Raw genomic sequence first — 26,906 nt, forward strand, 5'->3', positions numbered from 1 at the left:
AAACACCTAACTTGTGTACACCTGATTTTTTCCCAAGAGGATTACAAATTTCAATGTCATCAAAATATAACAAAATCTGAAGCGCTTGATCTTCCTGACTAAATATAGGGTGTTCTCTATACACTGACCCATCTGTCAAATTGTGAAGAAAATGTCCATCAAATGCTTGGTTCCTTTGATTTAAAGCAATGTTAAGTATGTCTTCATTCTGTAAAAGCTTTTCTATACTGTTATGCTGTGTCAGTTTGATTATAATTAATCATTGACTTAAAATTTGCAGTAGACATTTGGATATTTTGCCGTCTTGGCTGTCTCCTCTCTCCATCCCTCAATCTTTTTTATTTATTTACGTATGACTTTGCAATGTGATCAACAACTAATTTAAACCTGAAGAAGAGTGAATTAACTAAACTGGCTGTTGAAAAAATCTTTCAGTAGAGAAGAACCGACTTCTCCAAAGTGAAATATTTGTCTTGTAAATATTGTTATCATGTCTTTAAACGTTTAAATAACTTCAATGTATTATTAGGACACAAAAAGGGGACAAACTTCTGCTGAATATGCCAACAAGGAGGGAATTGTTGAAAATGAAAAAGTTTCATTCATATGTCGACTCGATGTATCCCAGAGAACTTGAAATAAAAGATACCACAGTCTGACACATCTGTTTCTTATTTGGATATTTTGCTAGAAAAAGACGTTAATGGTAACCTAACAACAAAACTGTATGAAAAACGTAATGGCTTAAACTTTTCTATCGTCAACTTCCCTTATTTATGTAGCAATATACCCTTATCACCTGCATATGGAGTTTATGTCTCCCAATTCATTCCATACGCGAAAGCATGCTCTACTTACGAAACTTTCTACAACGAGGCAAGCTATTTACAAACAAGTTGATGAAACAAGGATATCAAAAGTCTCGTTTGAAGTCAACATTTCGCAAGTGTTATGGTCAATACAATTACCTTGTCAGAAAAGACAATCTATCATTAAGTCGAATAATGACAGACGTTTTTAATGCTAATTGTTAGGCCATTATTTACACACTGAATTTTCTAAGGATTTTTTTTCCGTTTGTCCGATTATGACGAGGAACACACGGCGAGTGTGACCGATCGACAGGGGATTCTTACTCCTCCATGGCACCTGATTCCACCTCTGATGCTTTTAGAGGTCAGTGTTTGCTCTGCTCCAGATTTGTATTGTTTCAATGGACTTTTGAGCTTGGTTACCCTTCGTTCTCTCCATATTTCATAGGTGAAAATAATGAACAGTAATCGATCTCAAAAAACCTACAAACAATATAAATTTGTGAACAGGGCATACAACACGGACCCCTTAAAATTCCAGAGGTGGGATCAGGTGTCTAGGAGGAGTAAGCATCCCCTATCGACCGGTCATATCCGCCCTCAGCCCCATGTATTTATAAGATAGACGGAATTAGTATAAAAACAAAGGTATAACAATTGATATCAAAATTCGACCCAATGATAGGTTGTGTTTAACAAGGCCATTATAACGATCACAGAATTTATGAAATGCTGACTATATCTACCTGATATTACCCTACAAAATAGACGTATTTTATCACAACCTAAATAATGGACGTCGGAAGGCGAATTTTTGAAACTGATATTCCAAGGCTATATAAGGCTGTTTGGACTACGGTGGTAAATTCAAAAACTTGTTTTCTTTGGCCTGACTTCATGGACAGTGCCAGGTAAAGTCACAAAAGCAGAACGAGACTAGTTTACCTTTGGTGTCCCTCAAGTTAAAAAGAAGCAAACTGTATGCATGATTACAATAAGCTTTGTCTGGGGCTAAGTTGATCATGTACTAATAATTTAAGACAAAATGTTTCGATTGCATTTTTTTCTTCATGAATTCGAAATGGAACTATCAAAGTGATTTATTTTTGTTAAAAATAAACAATCTGTATACATATAAAATCATTTAATGATTGCATAGTTATTTATACATATATTGTGTAATTATGTGAAAGCTTGCTGATAATGTTTAAATAATGTTTCATTGAAATACACTAATTCAAGTCCAGCTTGTAAAAATTGGCTGCATTCAATTTGAAAATCTTTTTCTTGTCTTCAAAAGTCATGGAAGAAAGAAGACTTTGCAGCAAATCAAACACTGTTTTATAGTCAGCTTTGGCAAGATTGCACACTGGCCAGTCCGATCCAAACATACATCTGTCAATTCCAAAGCAAGCCAGGACATGCTGAAAATAAAAATTTCATTAATACTGTACTAGTATAGTAATGCTTTATGTAACATTAAGTTTTCAATGAAATAATTTGAATCTTTTAACAACTTTTTAAAAACACAAGAATAATTACATCAATATATGGTTGGAAATCCCCAGCTTTCCAGCAGTTCCAATCTCCTTCTGTTACAAGACCAGATCTAAAGAGTGTTAAATAACAGAATTACTCACCATGAAATGGTGATATCTATATTAAATATAGTCCCTTTTATCCAATTTTTCATAAACAAGAGACACAAATTCATGTTTTAACTCGAATAACAGAATTGGGTACGTGAAAAGATAATTTAAAAAAATTGCTGATTGCAACCTCTCATTAAATACAGATATTATTGTAGTTAATTCAAACAAAATTAGCAAATTAACATGTAACTGAGTGGTACATGTACTTGACTTCAAGTAACTTATTAAAAATCAGTACATCAAGACTTTTGTTTTGATTTGTTACAATTTTCCCAGATAGGCAAAAACAATTGTTTCTCTCTTGCAAAGGTGCTTCTGACTATCCAAAGTTCTAATAACCTTCCCATACCAATATACAGGTATATCATTATTGATAATATTAGCCTCATGATATACCATAAACTTACAGTTTGCAGTAGACATAGAAAATATTCAATGTTTTGTAGTTGGATATGGAATTTATTTTACAAATGGACAGAATTTTTTTTGATATTTTCAGTTGTGCTTTGCACTGGTGAAAATATCAAAACCCTGTACCACAAGTGAGATAAATTCCATATCCATCTACAAGACATTAAATTTTCTGTTTATTCGTTTTTTTTTTCCTTTTGCCTCTCTTTTCACATTATAGCTAAGCAATTGTGAGATTGATTTATGTAAACATAGGATTTACAACAATGTGGAGAAACTTTGCCATTTTAGTCAGTGTCAGAATGGTTTATTTACTACCACTTTCTTGTAAAAGGGAAAACTTTTTTAATTACACTTTTGCCAGTTGGTGAAGAGAAGGTAAATCTTGAGTTTTGCCACACTTGTGATATTCCTAACAGTGAAAAATATCATTTTGATATTTTTCACTGTTATGAATATCATTTTCAAATATCAATTTTATTCCATGGATAAATTACTGTTTATTACTGTTGAAAATTAAATAAATTGGGATATTTTAGAGCTTGGCTATGATATTAATCATAACTTACAGCTTGAAGTTGACAATTTTTTTCAAATCAGTGATCTTAGCTTGATTATGATTTATCATGACTTACAATTGCAGTTATCATTTGGATATAATTTGCTATCTTAGCCTGAGTATAATTAATCAGTGACTTACAATTTGCATTATACTTTTGGATATTTTGCTAACTCAGCTTGATTTTATTTAACCAATGACTTACAATTTGCATTATACTTTTGGATATTTTGCTAACTCAAGCTTAATTATGATTAATCAATGACTTACAATTTGCAGTAGACATTTGGATACTTTGCTATCTCAACTTGGTTATGATTAATCAATGACTTACAATTTGCCATACACATTTGGATATTTTGCTATGTCATCTTGGTTTTGATTAATTGAAAATTTACATTTTGCAGTAGACATTTGGATATTTTGCTATCTCAACTTGATTATGATTAATCAATGACTTACAATTTGCGGTAGACATTTAGACATTTTGCTACCTCAGTTTGACTATGACTAATCAATGACTTACAATTTGCAGTAGACATTTAGACATTTTGCTACCTCAGTTTGACTATGATTAAACAATGACTTACAATTTGCAGTAGACATTTGGATATTTTGCTATCTCAGCAATTTCCTCTCTCCATCCATCAATCTTTTTGTCCTTTACGTAAGGCATTGCAATGTGATCAACAACAAATTTTAACCTGAGGAAGTGAATGAACAAAAATGGCTGTTATAAGTCAAACCAATTATTTTTTTCTTACATAGTGAAATACTCTTTATATGTACCTAGTCATTGTGAAAATGACTATGAACAATTGAATAAATCTATACCGGTAATTTAAAATGACAAACATAAATTCCATCAGAAAGTAGATTGTTTTGTGGGTATTCAATTTTTTATGGTTTGTTTTTTTTTTTCAGAAAACCAGAAGTATATTACCTTGGAAATTTTGATACAACACTGGGTATATATTTCAGATGAGGAGGCCTGTAACATAAAATGATTTCAAAACCAGTCAGAAATTATGAATTATATTCTTTAAATGAAAGAATGAATAAAATCAGTATACACTACATGTATATTTTAGATAATTCCATTTCTAATTGAATAACAAATGTTTTCTTTTTAAAAACAAGACATATTTGTGAAACATTAGAAATTGTATCTGAATTCTTTTACCTCTTTGATCTTACCCTAGGCAATAAACCTTGATGTTTACAAAGCTTTATGATAAACATGATGACTTTAACTTTTCAATCGTTAACTTCCCTTACTTATGCAGCAAAATACCTTCATCACCTGGTTTATATCTCTCAGTTGATTCGATACACAAGAGCATGTTCTATGTATGAACAATTTCTAAAACGAGGTAGTTATTGACAAACAAGTTGATGAAACAAGAATATCAGCAGTCTCGTTTAAAGTCGTCACTTCGTAAGTTCTATGATGGATACAATGACCCTGTCAGCAAATACAATTTATCATTAAGTCAAATGCTGACTGACGTTTTTCATACTCATTGTTAGGCCATTATTTACACACTGAGTTGTCGATGGATTTTTCCATTATTTCCCAATCATGACTAGGAGCACACGACGGGTGTGACCGGTCGGCAGGGGATGCTCACTCCTGCATGGCACCTGATCCCACGTCTTCTGTTTAAGAGGTCTGCGTTTGCTCTGCTCCAAAATTTGTATTGTTTAATGGACTTTTGAGCTTGAATACTGATCGTTATCTCCAAACATTTCATTTTTTTTAAAGAAAATGTTCACTTCCAAATTATTCAAAAGCTATGGCTTTCTGAGGTGTTATGTTTTTAACAGTTAGACAGAATTATTAAACCATAGGCCTATTGGTCACAAAGCTCACCTGAATAACCTTGACCATTCAGTTATTTAGTTTTTAAAAGATTTTTGTCCCTCTTTATTCCCAATTAACTTTTGTTGAGTGAAATATAATAAGCTAATAAAAAATAAATAAAATTCTACAAATGAATGTCCTCCCTTACCAGCAAGTAATTACGGAGTTGAATAAACAAAATACCTTAGGAGTAAGTCATAGGGAATTTCCCTCTCTTCCAGTACCTTCAGTCCAGTGTGAACATCTTCTCTTATGATCCAGTCAGGTTTTTCCATCTCTAGAATATGGCGGACTCCTTTAAACAAGGCATACTTTTGCATATCATCAAGAACTTCTGGAAGCTACAAACAGCAAAAGCCCTTCGTGACAATTTTTAACAAGGGTGCTGCAAAGCGGAGCATCCCATCACAAAAGAACATTCTGATTCTGATATACTTTTTACGCACACACTCACTCACTCACCCAAACACACAGTAACAAACATGTTACTACGTCCCCTACAACTTTGTTGCGATGGATAGAAAGATATTTTAAGAGCCACCTTGCCTCCAAAAAATCAAAAAAGAAAGCTCATTATAACTCAAGTTACCAAATCTTCATTTTTCAACCCTTTGAAATTCCATCTAACTCTAATAATTTTTTTTTTAATTCTCTGTTTCAGATATATTTAAATGTCATTTTTTTAAGTTTTGTTTTTATGCACTTTTTTTCTGATAGAAAATGCTTATTTCCAATCACTTGCCTTAGGACTGGTGAGGTCTATTCCAGCTACAACTCCTTTAATGAAAGGATACTTCTCCGCTTGGCTTATGACCCATTCTGAAATGTAAAAAATTAATCAATTCTATCCACATTTTGGATAGACAGATGTCTAGAAGATTATTAGTTATTCCAAATGCAGTGGTCATATTTGAAAATCCTGTCTTCAGCAGATGGTCCCTTCAATTTGCTTAACATTGTTTCCATCTTTGGTTTTAGTCAAAGTTACATATAGTTTTGGATTTATTAAAATCTAATTTCACTTAAAATTGCATACATAGCTTTGTTTAGTACTAATTAAGTAGCATTTAAATTTCCTTTATAACATTGTCAATGTCAAAGCTTTATGGTGTGAAAACAGCAATAGTAAAACTAAAATTAAAAAAGAAAAAAACATAATATCATTAGGCCTTTGAACAGCATGATTTTAAAGAGGAGAAATGGCCGAGATGGAAAAATGGAGAGGAGAGTAACCTCCCCCCCAACCTCAACCTCAACATCTAGAAACAGAGGTGTCATTGGAGTAATAAAAATATATGTCAAATACATAGAATATGGTAAGACTGAAAGTGATATGTCCTCATCAGATCTCATCCAAAATTATAAACTAAATCTTTTAGCTTAAAAGGTACGATCAGTAGTGATGGGAAATCAGAAAAAAATCATAATCGATTATCGGTAATAATCTGCCGCGCATAATCGATTATGATCGAATTTTTAACTTAAATGAAATAATTCAAATAAATATAAAAAAGTTTAAACTTATTCAGATATAAGTTAAGATTTTTACAAAAAAATCATTTAATTTAGGAATGACTCTAATTCTTAGCCAAATTATTCGAGGATAACCTGGTTTGGGTCAGTTTACGCTTTATAATCCGCGAAGCGGATTATAAAACAGCGTAAACTGACCCAAACCAGGTTATCCTCGAATAATTTGGCCAAGAATTAGAGTCATTCCTTATAATTTAATTCTAAAATCATTAAACAACTGTGGGTGTAAAATTTCGTTGCTTTTTATTAGTTCAAATTTGCCGCTCAATAATACAACCCTAGTAACGGAAGTGATGGGAAGCGAGGGGAGGTAAAAACTTATACATAGTCCTAGCAGCCATGTTTTTTGTTTACATGTGGTAAGATCCGAGTTACTGTTTGAAGTTAAAGGTACATTTATTAAATCTGGAATTTTCCATGAATCCCGAGGACTGGAAATGAGAGGATTGCATGGATACACTCGATTCAGCTGGTTGTCAGGGGGGTGTGTCCCCATACCAAACCAGGTTATACAGAAAAAATTTGTGTTCTTTTTTGGATATTAACCAATCATAGGCTAGAATACAAACAAAATTAAATTATTTAATTATATTCATAAATTTTTATTATTTTTTTTCTTTTAATAAAGTGGAAAATAGGATTTCTTTACTTAAAAAAAAAAACTTTAAAAAATCATCGTAAAAATATTGAATGGGAATATTACTGATATTAGTCCAGCGTTGCATTATATGTACTTATTTCTTGGAATTACAAGTTTAAAAAGCAGTTATCCAGAATTTGGACTTGTATTCCTGATTATAATTACGTTTACAGATCGTCTATACTATTAATGTTTTCCTGTGTATAGTAAAACCTCTTAATACTGTCCATTTTTCTGTTATTAGTCTGACCCTAATTTCAATCATGGCGGTATAAATATCAACATGGCATGGACACCTTCGATATTTTAAACATTCATCACTACATGTATGTTAAAACTCTTTGCACATGGATTTGGTAATAAAATTAAAGTATTTCAATATTATTTTTTGTCAGCGATGTCGGCGACATTTATTTTGTAATCAATTAGTAGCATCGAAGAGCTGCTAACGACCGACAATCGATCGTCGGCGACAATCGGTCCATCACTATCATATCTATTGCAAAAGAAATTACATAAAATTACAAGTGAGAAGCTGTAAAGAAACTTTTCTCCACAGATTATTATTTTGAGGAATCACAATTTCAGTTAAATCCACAGGTCAAAATTATGTGGATTTCTTGGATGGTCATTCTACGACTTGAATGCAATTTAAGTATGCTGTGACAATTAAATTTTTGAGGAAAATTTGTGACTCTGTACTTTGGGTAAATTAATTCCACACGTAAAAATTATGTCAACAGTATATTTTCATATGTACAAAGTAATATTCTCAAGAAAACACAAACAACAATTTTTCTTCTTCAGTTTCTATCAGGATCAGTGGTATATATTCTTTACTGTGACTATGTTACATTAAATGTATTACTTGCTTCGTCTGGAGTCCCATTCAAACACTGGATAAACACAGCATGTCTGACCGGAGTCTTTGTCAGGTTTGTTTCCAAGTCATGGGGTGAAAAATTTTGAAATATTGCCTCTTCTGCTGAAGTTGGCCAAGGATACTGGAATTTCTTCAAATCCCATATGTCTGAAATGAAAGTTTATGAGAGTAAGTAATATTAAAAAAATATTTAAAAATAATTATATTTGGTGACTTAAATCGGGCAATTATTCCTGTCTTATCCTGAACAAGAAAGAAATCACAGGCACTTTTTATGTACCGGTATAAAAAGAAAGGTGTGGTCAATATCTGAAAAAAAAATGGCTGTGAAAGAAATGATACATGTATGACTTGTATTTGTGAAGTCTTCCTTTCTTCGTCCTTTTTTTTACTGCTAGTATGGGATGAGTTACTGTAAAAGAACGTAAATTAGCGCACTCAAAATTTTGTGCAAAGGATGACTGCCCTTAATGACTTGCCAAAATTGCAACAACAACAAAAAAAAAACTTTCAAAACAAACATTTTTCTTTTAATTGCAGAAACGGTCAACATCTAATCTACAACTTTACATAATTACATTAAATGATATTGACCCGGTTTAACTGTGGCGAGGGCTTGTCCTGAGACACAGTTAGATTATTCTAACTACTAAAGTACATGCAGTGAGACAGGAAAACAATTCATAAAAAGAGTACTTGGTAATTTAAAAAATGACACTATTTATAAATAGTGACAAATACTGATGCATTCAGGCGCAGCACTGGAAGTCAATTCGTCAAATTTGAAATAATCAAATTGTGATTTGAGTGTTGATATTTAGTTTGCATCAAATATCTTATATCTTATCTACACTGAAAATCTTACGAAAATGGGAATCCACACAGTCTATTTCATATAAATCAGACATTTCTCTCCATGTGTTTATCTTAAAACCAGATAAAACGAACTTATTATCCTGTGACGGGACATACTAAAACAAGTCCCACGGGGAAAATAAGTCCCACATGAGTCCCACAGAAAAATAATAAGTCCCACCAGGAAATATGATATTTTAGTAATGTTTAAGAATATATCTTTATAGATTATCATTGTTTAAATATATTTTGAATAAAAAATCATTAAAAAAGTGTTTAGAAGCATATTCTGATCGGTTAAAAAACAAAGAACGATAACTCTTGCATCCTCACATAACTTGAGTGCAATTTCCAAGTCCCACCAATAATGACAACAATTTAGTAGTTTTTGAAAACAAATATTTATAGATATTATTATTATTAAATAATAATTATCTTTCTTTTTTTAATAAAAAAAATGTTAGAAGTTCAAGATGTTTTTCATGATCCTTTACAAAGAACAATAACTCCTACACCTGCATCAAGTAACAAGCCATCTAGCATGTCTAGTGTCAGACACTCAGAGTAACAATTTTCATTTCAAGCTAACATAATTATTTAATTATTCATTAATTCTTATGATTTTTCTTTAAAACAAAATTCTAACATGTTTAATACTGATTTTTTCCCCATATAAATGATAACTTGCAAGTTTATGTGCACTTAATCTAATTCTACTAAGAGAGGATCTCTCAGATCTTTTTTTGGGTAAACCAACATATGAACTTCTTTTTCTTGTGTATAATTTTTTTTTTTTTTTTTTTTTTTTTTTAATAAAATTCAAGTTTTTATGAACCAAAGATTTTTGATGTTTGCTCTTGAGTGCACTTGTCAATGATTCTTTGTTTATTATATTATATATATTTTGTGAAAAATCAAATTTACTTATTAGCATGACTTGAATTTTTTTTTTTAATTAGAAGTGATAAATAGCTGTCAATTGTGATATATTTCAATGATATCACAATGCTTTTTTTTTTTTTTTACACTAAACTGTATGTATTTTATAGCAATTGAAGTAAAATGAAGATTTAAAATACTGCAAAAATTCAGAATGCCATTTGATCACTTTCACAGCTATATAACATGATGAACTTGAAGAAATAGCATGTGTATTACATATTACTAGGGTTGGATACCGTTAAGGATGAAACGGTTCGATACCATACCAGTATTTTTTAAACGATACGGTATTTTTAACGATACGGTACTTTACCTTGATGAATGAGAATGATGGTTCATTTTATAACAAATGTGCTTTCACCAATCACCAACCCTTTAATGTTATGATCTAAATGAGCTTATTAACTATGTTTATATTTTAACTTTTTAATAAATGATGAACAAACCAAATAAATTGAATCTCAAACAAATTAATTTGACTAGATACATAATCACAAAAACGGGCTGACCGCTTCAATCGGTTGCCAGGACCTTATTTGTTTGGTCGCACTAAACGATGACGCATTAGAAAATGGATAGAGATGCAGTCCTTTTAATTTACATTTAATATCAGTTTTTATTAATAGAATTAAAACACGATTAATGTGAATGTATTTTAAATTCTTTTTAATATCTGTATTAATTTACCTCGAATATCGACAGTCGAAAGCAAGAATGGTACTAAGCATCCATTTCTTTAATTAGCCTAGCCTTTCAATGCGCGGAGAATTCGGTTTTAGCGAGTCTGGAATTGTTTTTTTTTAAATCATATTGAATGTATTAAAATGTTTATAAGACTAAGGAATACCGCACTCAAAATATAAAATTGCTTAGTAATTATTTTTTACTTATTTTAAGTAATATGATTACTTAATATGATCGTTAATAACTGACTATGATTGAGTATTACTCAGGATTACTAGGTAATTTACGAATTTACTTAAAATTCCTTATTGTAAGTAAATTCATTACTGAAAGTATATGAGAATTTATTCAGAAAATGAATTTAAGTAATTTTCAGTAAAATAATTTACTTAGATTTTATTGTTGCAAGTAATAAAAATACTTTTTAATACATACAAGTAATTTTAAGTAAAAAAATTCTTAAATGTTTCCTGATCAAATCATTTTAATTACTGCATTTAAAAGATAACACACTAAAGTTTATTTTTACATATTTTGGAAAATAGTATACATCTATTTTTCATCGTTAAGGTGGCGTTATGCACTAGCTGAAAAAAAAGTTTCTCAAATCAACAAAATACTACTTCATTATAAATATATATATATATATATATATATATATATATATATATATATATATATATATATATATATATATATATATATATATATATATATATATATATATATATATATATATAAAATAGCATGATAAATGAAATGTACATAGCGCATAAGTCAAAGTCATAGTGCATAAGTCAAATATGCAAACAATTTGTAATTAGGGGATAAAAAAAGAGTTGTAACGAGTATAAGGCTCGATGTACAGAGCCACTTAATTAATAATTTTACAACTAAGTACACTGCTTCCCTTTTATGTTTGATTAAATCAACCATATCATGTGTGACAAAAATACACATCTTATCACCAATGTTGTACAAATGTAAAGGGAATGGAACAAATATACTAGATGCATCAACAAGTTCATGACCCTGTGCATTTTCAGAATGTTTAACACCATGAGCTTGTATGCCAGAGTCAAATCTCAATGTCTCATACATTCATTATCCAAATACAATTTGTTGTTTAGGAATATCTTCTTCATTTGTGTTGACAATCCATATATATTGAAGATTTCCAAATTCTGGAAGCCCATCACTTTCACCAAAAGCAATTTCACATTCTTTGGGAATGAACTTTTGTCCATTAATAATATCCCAGAAAACACTGTATATTTCTTTGATGCAATCAATATCTGTTCCAAAAAAGGCATTTATTTCTTTCTTTGCTTCAGACAGAATGAGTGTTACATTTGATATAATTGATGATTTTCCAACAACCATGTCATTATGAAAAAGAGGATATTTTTCACAGGCATTTAAAGCACATTCATATCTAGCAAAATGATTTGCCAATGATTTTTCCATATTTTTAAAATTCTTAGAACCTGCCATTTTTTGCTTTAAAAACTGATGCTTGTTTTCAAAAGGCATGCTCCATACATGTACAATTCAATTTCTCAATTGTAGATGGCAAGTGAAGTAAATAGTGTTGCTTTGGGATTATATTGTTACTTGGAAATAATTCTTTAAATTTTCTGCAATGCCTGGAAATAAGAATTTTTAACATTTGTACAGTTTCAATACTAATGACAGGAGCCAAAATAATGTGTACTAATTCACAAAGCTCAGTTATGAATTCAATGTAAGGATTATTAACATCAGAGTTACGTTTCTCAGCTAGAAATACAGGCCGAAAACGAATCAACACTATCATGCTTGATGATGATTGTTTCAGTGTCATTGTATCTTCTTCAAAAATCTTTTGAGGCATTATGTTTGGTCGACATTCTCTGTGTTTATAGCCGTATGGAAAATCCTCCAGTACCCTATTTAGATGTTTTACAGAAAAGACTCCATTAGCAAGCAAACTGCGTAAAATAAAACGGGTTTCATAAATAACAACTCCTTCAAATAGAACATGCATAATATCCTCCAGGACCATATCAATGATATTGAAATATGGAAAATCTCTGGCTCCACTACGTTGGTTTATACCATACGCCATTGAAAGACGGTCTCTCATCCCAGCAGTTTGTGCCATATTTATTTCCGTTGTCTGTTGGTCGTATCTTTCTAAGGACCGCAATATAAAATCACTTTCTTTGAACTTTGTCTGCATATCCTCAAAGGTGCATTCACATTCTCTACATTTTTGGTATGCGAAACCAACTCCTTCTTTGAAACCCGTAAATTCATGGGCGGCTAGTGTGTCACCAACAAATGCAAGAGTAGCACCCCTTACATTGATTTGATTTCCCATTATCTGGATGGTAATTCCCCTTTTAAGTTCTTTTAAATCTTCATTAATTCTTTTCAAAACTATGTTCATTCCATATTTCTTCATTTTTTTTCTTTTGACGATAGCAACTAATCGTATTAAGCAGAGTCTTGATCTCTATTGAGTAGGAAAATTTGCCAAATTGTGGTAAAAACACCTAACTTGTGTACACCTGATTTTTTCCCAAGAGGATTACAAATTTCAATGTCATCAAAATATAACAAAATCTGAAGCGCTTGATCTTCCTGACTAAATATAGGGTGTTCTCTATACACTGACCCATCTGTCAAATTGTGAAGAAAATGTCCATCAAATGCTTGGTTCCTTTGATTTAAAGCAATGTTAAGTATGTCTTCATTCTGTAAAAGCTGTTCTATACTGTTATGCTGTGTCAGTTTGATTATAATTAATCATTGACTTAAAATTTGCAGTAGACATTTGGATATTTTGCCGTCTTGGCTGTCTCCTCTCTCCATCCCTCAATCTTTTTTATTTATTTACGTATGACTTTGCAATGTGATCAACAACTAATTTAAACCTGAAGAAGAGTGAATTAACTAAACTGGCTGTTGAAAAAATCTTTCAGTAGAGAAGAACCGACTTCTCCAAAGTGAAATATTTGTCTTGTAAATATTGTTATCATGTCTTTAAACGTTTAAATAACTTCAATGTATTATTAGGACACAAAAAGGGGACAAACTTCTGCTGAATATGCCAACAAGGAGGGAATTGTTGAAAATGAAAAAGTTTCATTCATATGTCGACTCGATGTATCCCAGAGAACTTGAAATAAAAGATACCACAGTCTGACACATCTGTTTCTTATTTGGATATTTTGCTAGAAAAAGACGTTAATGGTAACCTAACAACAAAACTGTATGAAAAACGTAATGGCTTAAACTTTTCTATCGTCAACTTCCCTTATTTATGTAGCAATATACCCTTATCACCTGCATATGGAGTTTATGTCTCCCAATTCATTCCATACGCGAAAGCATGCTCTACTTACGAAACTTTCTACAACGAGGCAAGCTATTTACAAACAAGTTGATGAAACAAGGATATCAACAGTCTCGTTTGAAGTCAACATTTCGCAAGTGTTATGGTCAATGCAATTACCTTGTCAGAAAATACAATCTATCATTAAGTCGAATAATGACAGACGTTTTTAATGCTAATTGTTAGGCCATTATTTACACACTGAATTTTCTAAGGATTTTTTTCCGTTTGTCCGATTATGACGAGGAACACACGGCGAGTGTGACCGATCGACAGGGGATTCTTACTCCTCCATGGCACCTGATTCCACCTCTGATGCTTTTAGAGGTCAGTGTTTGCTCTGCTCCAGATTTGTATTGTTTCAATGGACTTTTGAGCTTGGTTACCCTTCGTTCTCTCCATATTTCATAGGTGAAAATAATGAACAGTAATCGATCTCAAAAAACCTACAAACAATATAAATTTGTGAACAGGGCATACAACACGGACCCCTTAAAATTCCAGAGGTGGGATCAGGTGTCTAGGAGGAGTAAGCATCCCCTATCGACCGGTCATATCCGCCCTCAGCCCCATGTATTTATAAGATAGACGGAATTAGCATAAAAACAAAGGTATAACAATTGATATCAAAATTCGACCCAATGATAGGTTGTGTTTAACAAGGCCATTATAACGATCACAGAATTTATGAAATGCTGACTATATCTAGCTGATATTACCCTACAAAATAGACGTATTTTATCACAACCTAAATAATGGACGTCGGAAGGCGAATTTTTGAAACTGATATTCCAAGGCTATATAAGGCTGTTTGGACTACGGTGGTAAATTCAAAAACTTGTTTTCTTTGGCCTGACTTCATGGACAGTGCCAGGTAAAGTCACAAAAGCAGAACGAGACTAGTTTACCTTTGGTGTCCCTCAAGTTAAAAAGAAGCAAACTGTATGCATGATTACAATAAGCTTTGTCTGGGGCTAAGTTGATCATGTACTAATAATTTAAGACAAAATGTTTCGATTGCATTTTTTTCTTCATGAATTCGAAATGGAACTATCAAAGTGATTTATTTTTGTTAAAAATAAACAATCTGTATACATATAAAATCATTTAATGATTGCATAGTTATTTATACATATATTGTGTAATTATGTGAAAGCTTGCTGATAATGTTTAAATAATGTTTCATTGAAATACACTAATTCAAGTCCAGCTTGTAAAAATTGGCTGCATTCAATTTGAAAATCTTTTTCTTGTCTTCAAAAGTCATGGAAGAAAGAAGACTTTGCAGCAAATCAAACACTGTTTTATAGTCAGCTTTGGCAAGATTGCACACTGGCCAGTCCGATCCAAACATGCATCTGTCAATTCCAAAGCAAGCCAGGACATGCTGAAAATAAAAATTTCACTAATACTGTACTAGTATAGTAATGCTTTATGTAACATTAAGTTTTCAATGAAATAATTTGAATCTTTTAACAACTTTTTAAAAACACAAGAATAATTACATCAATATATGGTTGGAAATCCCCAGCTTTCCAGCAGTTCCAATCTCCTTCTGTTACAAGACCAGATCTAAAGAGTGTTAAATAACAGAATTACTCACCATGAAATGGTGATATCTATATTAAATATAGTCCCTTTTATCCAATTTTTCATAAACAAGAGACACAAATTCATGTTTTAACTCGAATAACAGAATTGGGTACGTGAAAAGATAATTTAAAAAAATTGCTGATTGCAACCTCTCATTAAATACAGATATTATTGTAGTTAATTCAAACAAAATTAGCAAATTAACATGTAACTGAGTGGTACATGTACTTGACTTCAAGTAACTTATTAAAAATCAGTACATCAAGACTTTTGTTTTGATTTGTTACAATTTTCCCAGATAGGCAAAAACAATTGTTTCTCTCTTGCAAAGGTGCTTCTGACTATCCAAAGTTCTAATAACCTTCCCATACCAATATACAGGTATATCATTATTGATAATATTAGCCTCATGATATACCATAAACTTACAGTTTGCAGTAGACATAGAAAATATTCAATGTTTTGTAGTTGGATATGGAATTTATTTTACAAATGGACAGAATTTTTTTTGATATTTTCAGTTGTGCTTTGCACTGGTGAAAATATCAAAACCCTGTACCACAAGTGAGATAAATTCCATATCCATCTACAAGACATTAAATTTTCTGTTTATTCGTTTTTTTTTCCTTTTGCCTCTCTTTTCACATTATAGCTAAGCAATTGTGAGATTGATTTATGTAAACATAGGATTTACAACAATGTGGAGAAACTTTGCCATTTTAGTCAGTGTCAGAATGGTTTATTTACTACCACTTTCTTGTAAAAGGGAAAACTTTTTTAATTACACTTTTGCCAGTTGGTGAAGAGAAGGTAAATCTTGAGTTTTGCCACACTTGTGATATTCCTAACAGTGAAAAATATCATTTTGATATTTTTCACTGTTATGAATATCATTTTCAAATATCAATTTTATTCCATGGATAAATTACTGTTTATTACTGTTGAAAATTAAATAAATTTGGATATTTTAGAGCTTGGCTATGATATTAATCATAACTTACAGCTTGAAGTTGACAATTTTTTTCAAATCAGTGATCTTAGCTTGATTATGATTTATCATGACTTACAATTGCAGTTATCATTTGGATATAATTTGCTATCTTAGCCTGAGTATAATTAATCAGTGACTTACAATTTGCATTATACTTTTGGATATTTTGCTAACTCAGCTTGATTTTATTTAACCAATGACTTACAATTTGCATTATACTTTTGGATATTTTGCCAACTCAAGCTTAATTATGATTAATCAATGACTTACAATTTGCAGTAGACATTTGGATACTTTGCTATCTCAACTTGGTTATGATTAATCAATGACTTACAATTTGCCATGCACATTTGGATATTTTGCTATGTCATCTTGGTTTTGATTAATTGAAAATTTACATTTTGCAGTAGACATTTGGATATTTTGCTATCTCAACTTGATTATGATTAATCAATGACTTACAATTTGCGGTAGACATTTAGACATTTTGCTACCTCAGTTTGACTATGACTAATCAATGACTTACAATTTGCAGTAGACATTTAGACATTTTGCTACCTCAGTTTGACTATGACTAATCAATGACTTACAATTTGCAGTAGACATTTAGACATTTTGCTACCTCAGTTTGACTATGATTAATCAATGACTTACAATTTGCAGTAGACATTTGGATATTTTGCTATCTCAGCAATTTCCTCTCTCCATCCATCAATCTTTTTGTCCTTTACGTAAGGCATTGCAATGTGATCAACAACAAATTTTAACCTGAGGAAGTGAATGAACAAAAATGGCTGTTATAAGACAAACCAATTATTTTTTTCTTACATAGTGAAATACTCTTTATATGTACCTAGTCATTGTGAAAATGACTATAAACAATTGAATAAATCTATACCGGTAATTTAAAATGACAAACATAAATTCCACCAGAAAGTAGATTGTTTTGTGGGTATTCAATTTTTTATGGTTTGTTTTTTTTTTTCAGAAAACCAGAAGTATATTACCTTGGAAATTTTGATACAACACTGGGTATATATTTCAGATGAGGAGGCCTGTAACATAAAATGATTTCAAAACCAGTCAGAAATTATGAATTATATTCTTTAATTGAAAGAATGAATAAATCAGTATACACTACATGTATATTTTAGATAATTCCATTTCTAATTGAATAACAAATGTTTTCTTTTTAAAAACAAGACATATTTGTGAAACATTAGAAATTGTATCTGAATTCTTTTACCTCTTTGACCTTACCCTAGGCAATAAACCTTGATGTTTACAAAGCTTTATGATAAACATGATGACTTTAACTTTTCAATCGTAAACTTCCCTTACTTATGCAGCAAAATACCTTCATCACCTGGTTTATATCTCTCAGTTGATTCAATACACAAGAGCATGTTCTATGTATGAACAATTTCTAAAACGAGGTAGTTATTGACAAACAAGTTGATGAAATAAGAATATCAGCAGTCTCGTTTAAAGTCGTCACTTCGTAAGTTCTATGATGGATACAATGACCCTGTCAGCAAATACAATTTATCATTAAGTCAAATGCTGACTGACGTTTTTCATACTCATTGTTAGGCCATTATTTACACACTGAATTGTCGATGGATTTTTCCATTATTTCCCAATCATGACTAGGAGCACACGACGGGTGTGACCGGTCGGCAGGGGATGCTCACTCCTGCATGGCACCTGATCCCACCTCTTCTGTTTTAGAGGTCTGCGTTTGCTCTGCTCCAAAATTTGTATTGTTTAATGGACTTTTGAGCTTGAATACTGATCGTTATCTCCAAACATTTCATTTTTTTTAAAGAAAATGTTCACTTCCAAATTATTCAAAAGCTATGGCTTTCTGAGGTGTTATGTTTTTAACAGTTAGACAGAATTATTAAACCATAGGCCTATTGGTCACAAAGCTCACCTGAATAACCTTGACCATTCAGTTATTTAGTTTTTAAAAGATTTTTGTCCCACTTTATTCCCAATTAACTTTTGTTGAGTCAAATATAATAAGCTAATAGAAAATAAATGAAATTCTACAAATGAATGTCCTCCCTTACCAGCAAGTAATTACGGAGTTGAATAAACAAAATACCTTAGGAGTAAGTCATAGGGAATTTCCCTCTCTTCCAGTACCTTCAGTCCAGTGTGAACATCTTCTCTTATGATCCAGTCAGGTTTTTCCATCTCTAGAATATGGCGGACTCCTTTAAACAAGGCATACTTTTGCATATCATCAAGAACTTCTGGAAGCTACAAACAGCGAAAGCCCTTCGTGACAATTTTTAACAAGGGTGCTGCAAAGCGGAGCATCCCATCACAAAAGAACATTCTGATTCTGATATACTTTTTACGCACACACTCACTCACCCAAACACACAGTAACAAACATGTTACTACGTCTCCTACAACTTTGTTGCGATGGATAGAAAGATATTTTAAGAGCCACCTTGCCTCCAAAAAATCAAAAAAGAAAGCTCATGATAACTCAAGTTACCAAATCTTCATTTTTCAACCCTTTGAAATTCCATCTAACTCTAATAATTTTTTTTTTAATTCTCTGTTTCAGATATATTTAAATGTCATTTTTTTAAGTTTTGTTTTTATGCACTTTTTTCTGATAGAAAATGCTTATTTCCAATCACTTGCCTTAGGACTGGTGAGGTCTATTCCAGCTACAACTCCTTTAATGAAAGGATACTTCTCCGCTTGGCTTATGACCCATTCTGAAATGTAAAAAATTAATCAATTCTATCCACATTTTGGATAGACAGATGTCTAGAAGATTATTAGTTATTCCAAATGCAGTGGTCATATTTGAAAATCCTGTCTTCAGCAGATGGTCCCTTCAATTTGCTTAACATTGTTTCCATCTTTGGTTTTAGTCAAAGTTACATATAGTTTTGGATTTATTAAAATCTAATTTCACTTAAAATTGCATACATAGCTTTGTTTAGTACTAATTAGGTAGCATTTAAATTTCCTTTATAACATTGTCAATGTCACAGCTTTATGTTGTGTAAACAGCAATAGTAAAACTAAAATTAAAAAAGAAAAAACATAATATCATTAGGCCTTTGAACAGCATGATTTTAAAAAGGAGAAATGGCCGAGATGGAAAAATGGAGAGGAGAGTAACCTCCTCCCCAACCTCAACCTCAATATCTAGAAACAGAGGTGTCATTGGAGTAATAAAAATATATGTCAAATACATAGAATATGGTAAGACTGAAAGTGATATGTCCTCATCAGATCTCATCCAAAATTATAAACTAAATCTTTTAGCTTAAAAGGTACGATCAGTAGTGATAGGAAATCAGAAAAAAATCATAATCAATTATCTGTAATAATCTGCCGCGCATAATCGATTATGATCGAATTTTTAACTTAAATGAAATAATTCAAATAAATATAAAAAAGTTTAAACTTATTCAGATATAAGTTTAGATTTTTACAAAAAAAATCATTTAATTAATTATATTCATAAATTTTTATTATTTTTTTTTCTTTTAATAAAGTGGAAAATAGGATTTCTTTACTTAAAAAAAAACTTAAAAAAATCATCATAAAAATATTGAGTGGGAATATTACTGATATTAGTCCAGCGTTGCATTATATGTACTTATTTCTTGGAATTACAAGTTTAAAAAGCAGTTATCCAGAATTTGGACTTGTATTCCTGATTATAATTACGTTTACAGATCGTCTATACTATTAATGTTTTCCTGTGTATAGTAAAACCTCTTAATACTGTCCATTTTTCTGTTATTAGTCTGACCCTAATTTCAATCATGGCGGTATAAATATCAACATGGCATGGACACCTTCGATATTTTAAACATTCATCACTACATGTATGTTAAAACTCTTTGCACATGGATTTGATAATAAAATTAAAGTATTACAATATTATTTTTTGTCAGCGATGTCGGCGACATTTATTTTGTAATCAATTAGTAGCATCGAAGAGCTGCTAACGACCGACAATCGATCGTCGGCGACAATCGGTCCATCACTAACTATCATATCTATTGCAAAAGAAATTACATAAAATTACAAGTGAGAAGCTGTAAAGAAACTTTTCTCCACAGATTATTATTTTGAGGAATCACAATTTCAGTTAAATCCACAGGTCAAAATTATGTGGATTTCTTGGATGGTCATTCTACGACTTGAATGCAATTTAAGTATGCTGTGACAATTAAATTTTTGAGGAAAATTTGTGACTCTGTACTTTGGGTAAATTAATTCCACACGTAAAAATTATGTCAACAGTATATTTTCATATGTACAAAGTAATATTCTCAAGAAAACACAAACAACAATTTTTCTTCTTCAGTTTCTATCAGGATCAGTGGTATATATTCTTTACTGTGACTATGTTACATTAAATGTATTACTTGCTTCGTCTGGAGTCCCATTCAAACACTGGATAAACACAGCATGTCTGACCGGAGTCTTTGTCAGGTTTGTTTCCAAGTCATGGGGTGAAAAATTTTGAAATATTGCCTCTTCTGCTGAAGTTGGCCAAGGATACTGGAATTTCTTCAAATCCCATATGTCTGAAATGAAAGTTTATGAGAGTAAGTAATATTAAAAAAATATTTAAAAATAATTATATTTGGTGACTTAAATCGGGCAATTATTCCTGTCTTATCCTGAACAAGAAAGAAATCACAGGCACTTTTTATGTACCGGTATAAAAAGAAAGGTGTGGTCAATATCTGAAAAAAAAAAATGGCTGTGAAAGAAATGATACATGTATGACTTGTATTTGTGAAGTCTTCCTTTCTTCGTCCTTTTTTTACTGCTAGTATGGGATGAGTTACTGTAAAAGAACGTAAATTAGCGCACTCAAAATTTTGTGCAAAGGATGACTGCCCTTAATGACTTGCCAAAATTGCAACAACAACAAAAAAAAAACTTTCAAAACAAACATTTTTCTTTTAATTGCAGAAACGGTCAACATCTAATCTACAACTTTACATAATTACATTAAATGATATTGACCCGGTTTAACTGTGGCGAGGGCTTGTCCTGAGACACAGTTAGATTATTCTAACTACTAAAGTACATGCAGTGAGACAGGAAAACAATTCATAAAAAGAGTACTTGGTAATTTAAAAAATGACACTATTTATAAATAGTGACAAATACTGATGCATTCAGGCGCAGCACTGGAAGTCAATTCGTCAAATTTGAAATAATCAAATTGTGATTTGAGTGTTGATATTTAGTTTGCATCAAATATCTTATATCTTATCTACACTGAAAATCTTACGAAAATGGGAATCCACACAGTCTATTTCATATAAATCAGACATTTCTCTCCATGTGTTTATCTTAAAACCAGATAAAACGAACTTATTATCCTGTGACGGGACATACTAAAACAAGTCCCACGGGGAAAATAAGTCCCACATGAGTCCCACAGAAAAATAATAAGTCCCACCAGGAAATATGATATTTTAGTAATGTTTAAGAATATATCTTTATAGATTATCATTGTTTAAATATATTTTGAATAAAAAATCATTAAAAAAGTGTTTAGAAGCATATTCTGATCGGTTAAAAAACAAAGAACGATAACTCTTGCATCCTCACATAACTTGAGTGCAATTTCCAAGTCCCACCAATAATGACAACAATTTAGTAGTTTTTGAAAACAAATATTTATAGATATTATTATTATTAAATAATAATTATCTTTCTTTTTTTAATAAAAAAAATGTTAGAAGTTCAAGATGTTTTTCATGATCCTTTACAAAGAACAATAACTCCTACACCTGCATCAAGTAACAAGCCATCTAGCATGTCTAGTGTCAGACACTCAGAGTAACAATTTTCATTTCAAGCTAACATAATTATTTAATTATTCATTAATTCTTATGATTTTTCTTTAAAACAAAATTCTAACATGTTTAATACTGATTTTTTTCCCCATATAAATTATAACTTGCAAGTTTATGTGCACTTAATCTAATTCTACTAAGAGAGGATCTCTCAGATCTTTTTTTGAGTAAACCAACATATGAACTTCTTTTTCTTGTGTATAATTTTTTTTTTTTTTTTTAATAAAATTCAAGTTTTTATGAACCAAAGATTTTTGATGTTTGCTCTTGAGTGCACTTGTCAATGATTCTTTGTTTATTATATTATATATATTTTGTGAAAAATCAAATTTACTTATTAGCATGACTTGATTTTTTTTTTTAATTAGAAGTGATAAATAGCTGTCAACAGTGATATATTTCAATGATATCACAATGCTTTTTTTTCTTTTACACTAAACTGTATGTATTTTATAGCAATTGAAGTAAAATGAAGATTTAAAATACTGCAAAAATTCAGAATGCCATTTGATCACTTTCACAGCTATATAACATGATGAACTTGAAGAAATAGCATGTGTATTACATATTACTAGGGTTGGATACCGTTAAGGATGAAACGGTTCGATACCATACCAGTATTTTTTAAACGATACGGTATTTTTAACGATACGGTACTTTACCTTGATGAATGAGAATGATGGTTCATTTTATAACAAATGTGCTTTCACCAATCACCAACCCTTCAATGTTATGATCTAAATGAGCTTATTAACTATGTTTATATTTTAACTTTTTAATAAATGATGAACAAACCAAATAAATTGAATCTCAAACAAATTAATTTGACTAGATACATAATCACAAAAACGGGCTGACCGCTTCAATCGGTTGCCAGGACCTTATTTGTTTGGTCGCACTAAACGATGACGCATTAGAAAATGGATAGAGATGCAGTCCTTTTAATTTACATTTAATATCAGTTTTTATTAATAGAATTAAAACACGATTAATGTGAATGTATTTTAAATTCTTTTTAATATATGTATTAATTTACCTCGAATATCGACAGTCGAAAGCAAGAATGGTACTAAGCATCCATTTCTTTAATTAGCCTAGCCTTTCAATGCGCGGAGAATTCGGTTTTAGCGAGTCTGGAATTGTTTTTTTAAAATCATATTGAATGTATTAAAATGTTTATAAGACTAAGGAATACCGCACTCAAAATATAAAATTGCTTAGTAATTTTTTTTACTTATTTTAAGTAATATGATTACTTAATATGATCGTTAATAACTGACTATGATTGAGTATTACTCAGGATTACTAGGTAATTTACGAATTTACTTAAAATTCCTTATTGTAAGTAAATTCATTACTGAAAGTATATGAGAATTTATTCAGAAAATGAATTTAAGTAATTTTCAGTAAAATAATTTACTTAGATTTTATTGTTGCAAGTAATAAAAATACTTTTTAATACATACAAGTAATTTTAAGTAAAAAAATTCTTAAATGTTTCCTGATCAAATCATTTTAATTACTGCCTTTAAAAGATAACACACTAAAGTTTATTTTTACATATTTTGGAAAAATAGTATACATCTATTTTTCATCGTTAAGGTGGCGTTATGCACTAGCTGAAAAAAAAGTTTCTCAAATCAACAAAATACTACTTCATTATATATAAATATATATATATATATATATATATATATATATATATATATATATATATATATATATATATATATATATATATATATATATATATATATATATATATATATATATATATATATATATATATATATAAAATAGCATGATAAATGAAATGTACATAGCGCATAAGTCAAAGTCATAGTGCATAAGTCAAATATGCAAACAATTTGTAATTAGGGGATAAAAAAAGAGTTGTAACGAGTATAAGGCTCGATGTACAGAGCCACTTAATTAATAATTTTACAACTAAGTACACTGCTTCCCTTTTATGTTTGATTAAAATCAACCATATCATGTGTGACAAAAATACACATCTTATCACCAATGTTGTACAAATGTAAAGGGAATGGAACAAATATACTAGATGCATCAACAAGTTCATGACCCTGTGCAATTTCAGAATGTTTAACACCATGAGCTTGTATGCCAGAGTCAAATCTCAATGTCTCATACATTCATTATCCAAATACAATTTGTTGTTTAGGAATATCTTCTTCATTTGTGTTGACAATCCATATATATTGAAGATTTCCAAATTCTGGAAGCCCATCACTTTCACCAAAAGCAATTTCACATTCTTTGGGAATGAACTTTTGTCCATTAAGAATATCCCAGAAAACACTGTATATTTCTTTGATGCAATCAATATCTGTTCCAAAAAAGGCATTTATTTCTTTCTTTGCTTCAGACAGAGTGAGTGTTACATTTGATATAATTGATGATTTTCCAACAACCATGTCATTATGAAAAAGAGGATATTTTTCACAGGCATTTAAAGCTCATTCATATCTAGCAAAATGATTTGCCAATGATTTTTCGATAATTTTAAGATTTTTAGAACCTGCCATTTTTTGCTTTAAAAACTGATGCTTGTTTTCAAAAGGCATGCTCCATACATGTACAATTCAATTTCTCAATTGTAGATGGCAAGTGAAGTAAATAGTGTTGCTTTGGGATTATATTGTTACTTGGAAATAATTCTTTAAATTTTCTGCAATGCCTGGAAATAAGAATTTTTAACATTTGTACAGTTTCAATACTAATGACAGGAGCCAAAATAATGTGTACTAATTCACAAAGCTCAGTTATGAATTCAATGTAAGGATTATTAACATCAGAGTTACGTTTCTCACCTAGAAATACAGGCCGAAAACGAATCAACACTATCATGCTTGATGATGATTGTTTCAGTGTCATTGTATCTTCTTCAAAAATCTTTTGAGGCATTATGTTTGGTCGACATTCTCTGTATTTATAGCCGTATGGAAAATCCTCCAGTACCCTATTTAGATGTTTCACAGAAAAGACTCCATTAGCAAACAAACTGCGTAAAATAAAACGGGTTTCATAAATAACAACTCCTTCAAATAGAACATGCATAATATCCTCCAGGACCATATTAATGATATTGAAATATGGAAAATCTCTGGCTCCACTACGTTGGTTTATACCATACGCCATTGAAAGACGGTCTCTCATCCCAGCAGTTTGTGCCATATTTATTTCCGTTGTCTGTTGGTCGTATCTTTCTAAGGACCGCAATATAAAATCACTTTCTTTGAACTTTGTCTGCATATCATCAAAGGTGCATTCACATTCTCTACATTTTTGGTATGCGAAACCAACTCCTTCTTTGAAACCCGTAAATTCATGGGCGGCTAGTGTGTCACCAACAAATGCAAGAGTAGCACCCCTTACATTGATTTGATTTCCCATTATCTGGATGGTAATTCCCCTTTCAAGTTCTTTTAAATCTTCATTAATTCTTTTCAAAACTATGTTCATTCCATATTTCTTCATTTTTTTTTCTTTTGACGATAGCAACTAATCGTATTAAGCAAAGTCTTGATCTCTATTGAGTAGGAAAATTTGCCAAATTGTGGTAAAAACACCTAACTTGTGTACACCTGCTGTGTCAGTTTGATTATAATTAATCAGTGACTTAAAATTTGTAGTAGACATTTGGATATTTTGCCGTCTTGGCTGTCTCCTCTCTCCATCCCTCAATCTTTTTTATTTATTTACGTATGACTTTGCAATGTGATCAACAACTAATTTAAACCTGAAGAAGAGTGAATTAACTAAACTGGCTGTTGAAAAAATCTTTCAGTAGAGAAGAACCGACTTCTCCAAAGTGAAATATTTGTCTTGTAAATATTGTTATCATGTCTTTAAACGTTTAAATAACTTCAATGTATTATTAGGACACAAAAAGGGGACAAACTTCTGCTGAATATGCCAACAAGGAGGGAATTGTTGAAAATGAAAAAGTTTCATTCATATGTCGACTCGATGTATCCCAGAGAACTTGAAATAAAAGATACCACAGTCTGACACATCTGTTTCTTATTTGGATATTTTGCTAGAAAAAGACGTTAATGGTAACCTAACAACAAAACTGTATGAAAAACGTAATGGCTTAAACTTTTCTATCGTCAACTTCCCTTATTTATGTAGCAATATACCCTTATCACCTGCATATGGAGTTTATGTCTCCCAATTCATTCCATACGCGAAAGCATGCTCTACTTACGAAACTT

At 30.9% G+C, this 26,906-nt stretch overlaps 2 protein-coding genes across 2 annotated transcripts; both read right to left on the reverse strand.

Moving 5' to 3' along the window:
- Nucleotides 1-1,941: 1,941 nt before the first annotated feature.
- LOC133174192 (L-fucono-1,5-lactonase-like) lies at nucleotides 1,942-9,312 on the reverse strand. Its single transcript, XM_061309259.1, has 8 exons — nucleotides 9,220-9,312; nucleotides 8,340-8,501; nucleotides 6,041-6,117; nucleotides 5,482-5,639; nucleotides 4,378-4,425; nucleotides 4,025-4,138; nucleotides 2,355-2,421; nucleotides 1,942-2,236 (listed from the first exon to the last, which is right to left on the reverse strand). The coding sequence occupies exons 1-8, from the start codon at nucleotides 9,260-9,262 to the stop codon at nucleotides 2,045-2,047; spliced, it is 861 nt and encodes a 286-aa protein (XP_061165243.1). The 5' UTR covers nucleotides 9,263-9,312; the 3' UTR covers nucleotides 1,942-2,044.
- A 5,994-nt stretch (nucleotides 9,313-15,306) lies between these two features.
- Nucleotides 15,307-22,187, reverse strand: LOC133174184 (L-fucono-1,5-lactonase-like). The gene is made up of 8 exons (XM_061309249.1): nucleotides 22,095-22,187; nucleotides 21,214-21,375; nucleotides 19,463-19,539; nucleotides 18,909-19,066; nucleotides 17,806-17,853; nucleotides 17,453-17,566; nucleotides 15,720-15,786; nucleotides 15,307-15,601 (listed from the first exon to the last, which is right to left on the reverse strand). The coding sequence occupies exons 1-8, from the start codon at nucleotides 22,135-22,137 to the stop codon at nucleotides 15,410-15,412; spliced, it is 861 nt and encodes a 286-aa protein (XP_061165233.1). The 5' UTR covers nucleotides 22,138-22,187; the 3' UTR covers nucleotides 15,307-15,409.
- Nucleotides 22,188-26,906: the final 4,719 nt, after the last annotated feature.

Source organism: Saccostrea echinata, unplaced genomic scaffold, assembly GCF_033153115.1.
Source record: "Saccostrea echinata isolate AGI-Se365-2 ecotype Australia unplaced genomic scaffold, CSIRO_AGI_Sech_v1 ptg000057l, whole genome shotgun sequence".
Taxonomy (NCBI): Eukaryota; Metazoa; Mollusca; class Bivalvia; order Ostreida; family Ostreidae; genus Saccostrea; species Saccostrea echinata.

What these genes read in the sequence shown, in the direction of transcription:
- LOC133174192 (XM_061309259.1), bottom strand. Translation starts at nt 9,262, where the DNA reads ATGTCTGATTTATATGAAATAGACTGTGTGGATTCCCATTTTC. An exon ending in CTGTGTGGATTCCCATTTTC is followed by an intron (nt 8,502 to 9,219) that starts GTAAGATTTTCA and finishes CTTTCATTTCAG; the next exon opens with ACATATGGGATTTGAAGAAA. An exon ending in CCCTATGACTTACTCCTAAG is followed by an intron (nt 4,426 to 5,481) that starts GTATTTTGTTTA and finishes TTTATGTTACAG; the next exon opens with GCCTCCTCATCTGAAATATA.
- LOC133174184 (XM_061309249.1), bottom strand. Translation starts at nt 22,137, where the DNA reads ATGTCTGATTTATATGAAATAGACTGTGTGGATTCCCATTTTC. An exon ending in TGGGACTCCAGACGAAGCAA is followed by an intron (nt 19,540 to 21,213) that starts GTAATACATTTA and finishes TTTACATTTCAG; the next exon opens with AATGGGTCATAAGCCAAGCG. An exon ending in TAGACCTCACCAGTCCTAAG is followed by an intron (nt 19,067 to 19,462) that starts GCAAGTGATTGG and finishes CGCTGTTTGTAG; the next exon opens with CTTCCAGAAGTTCTTGATGA.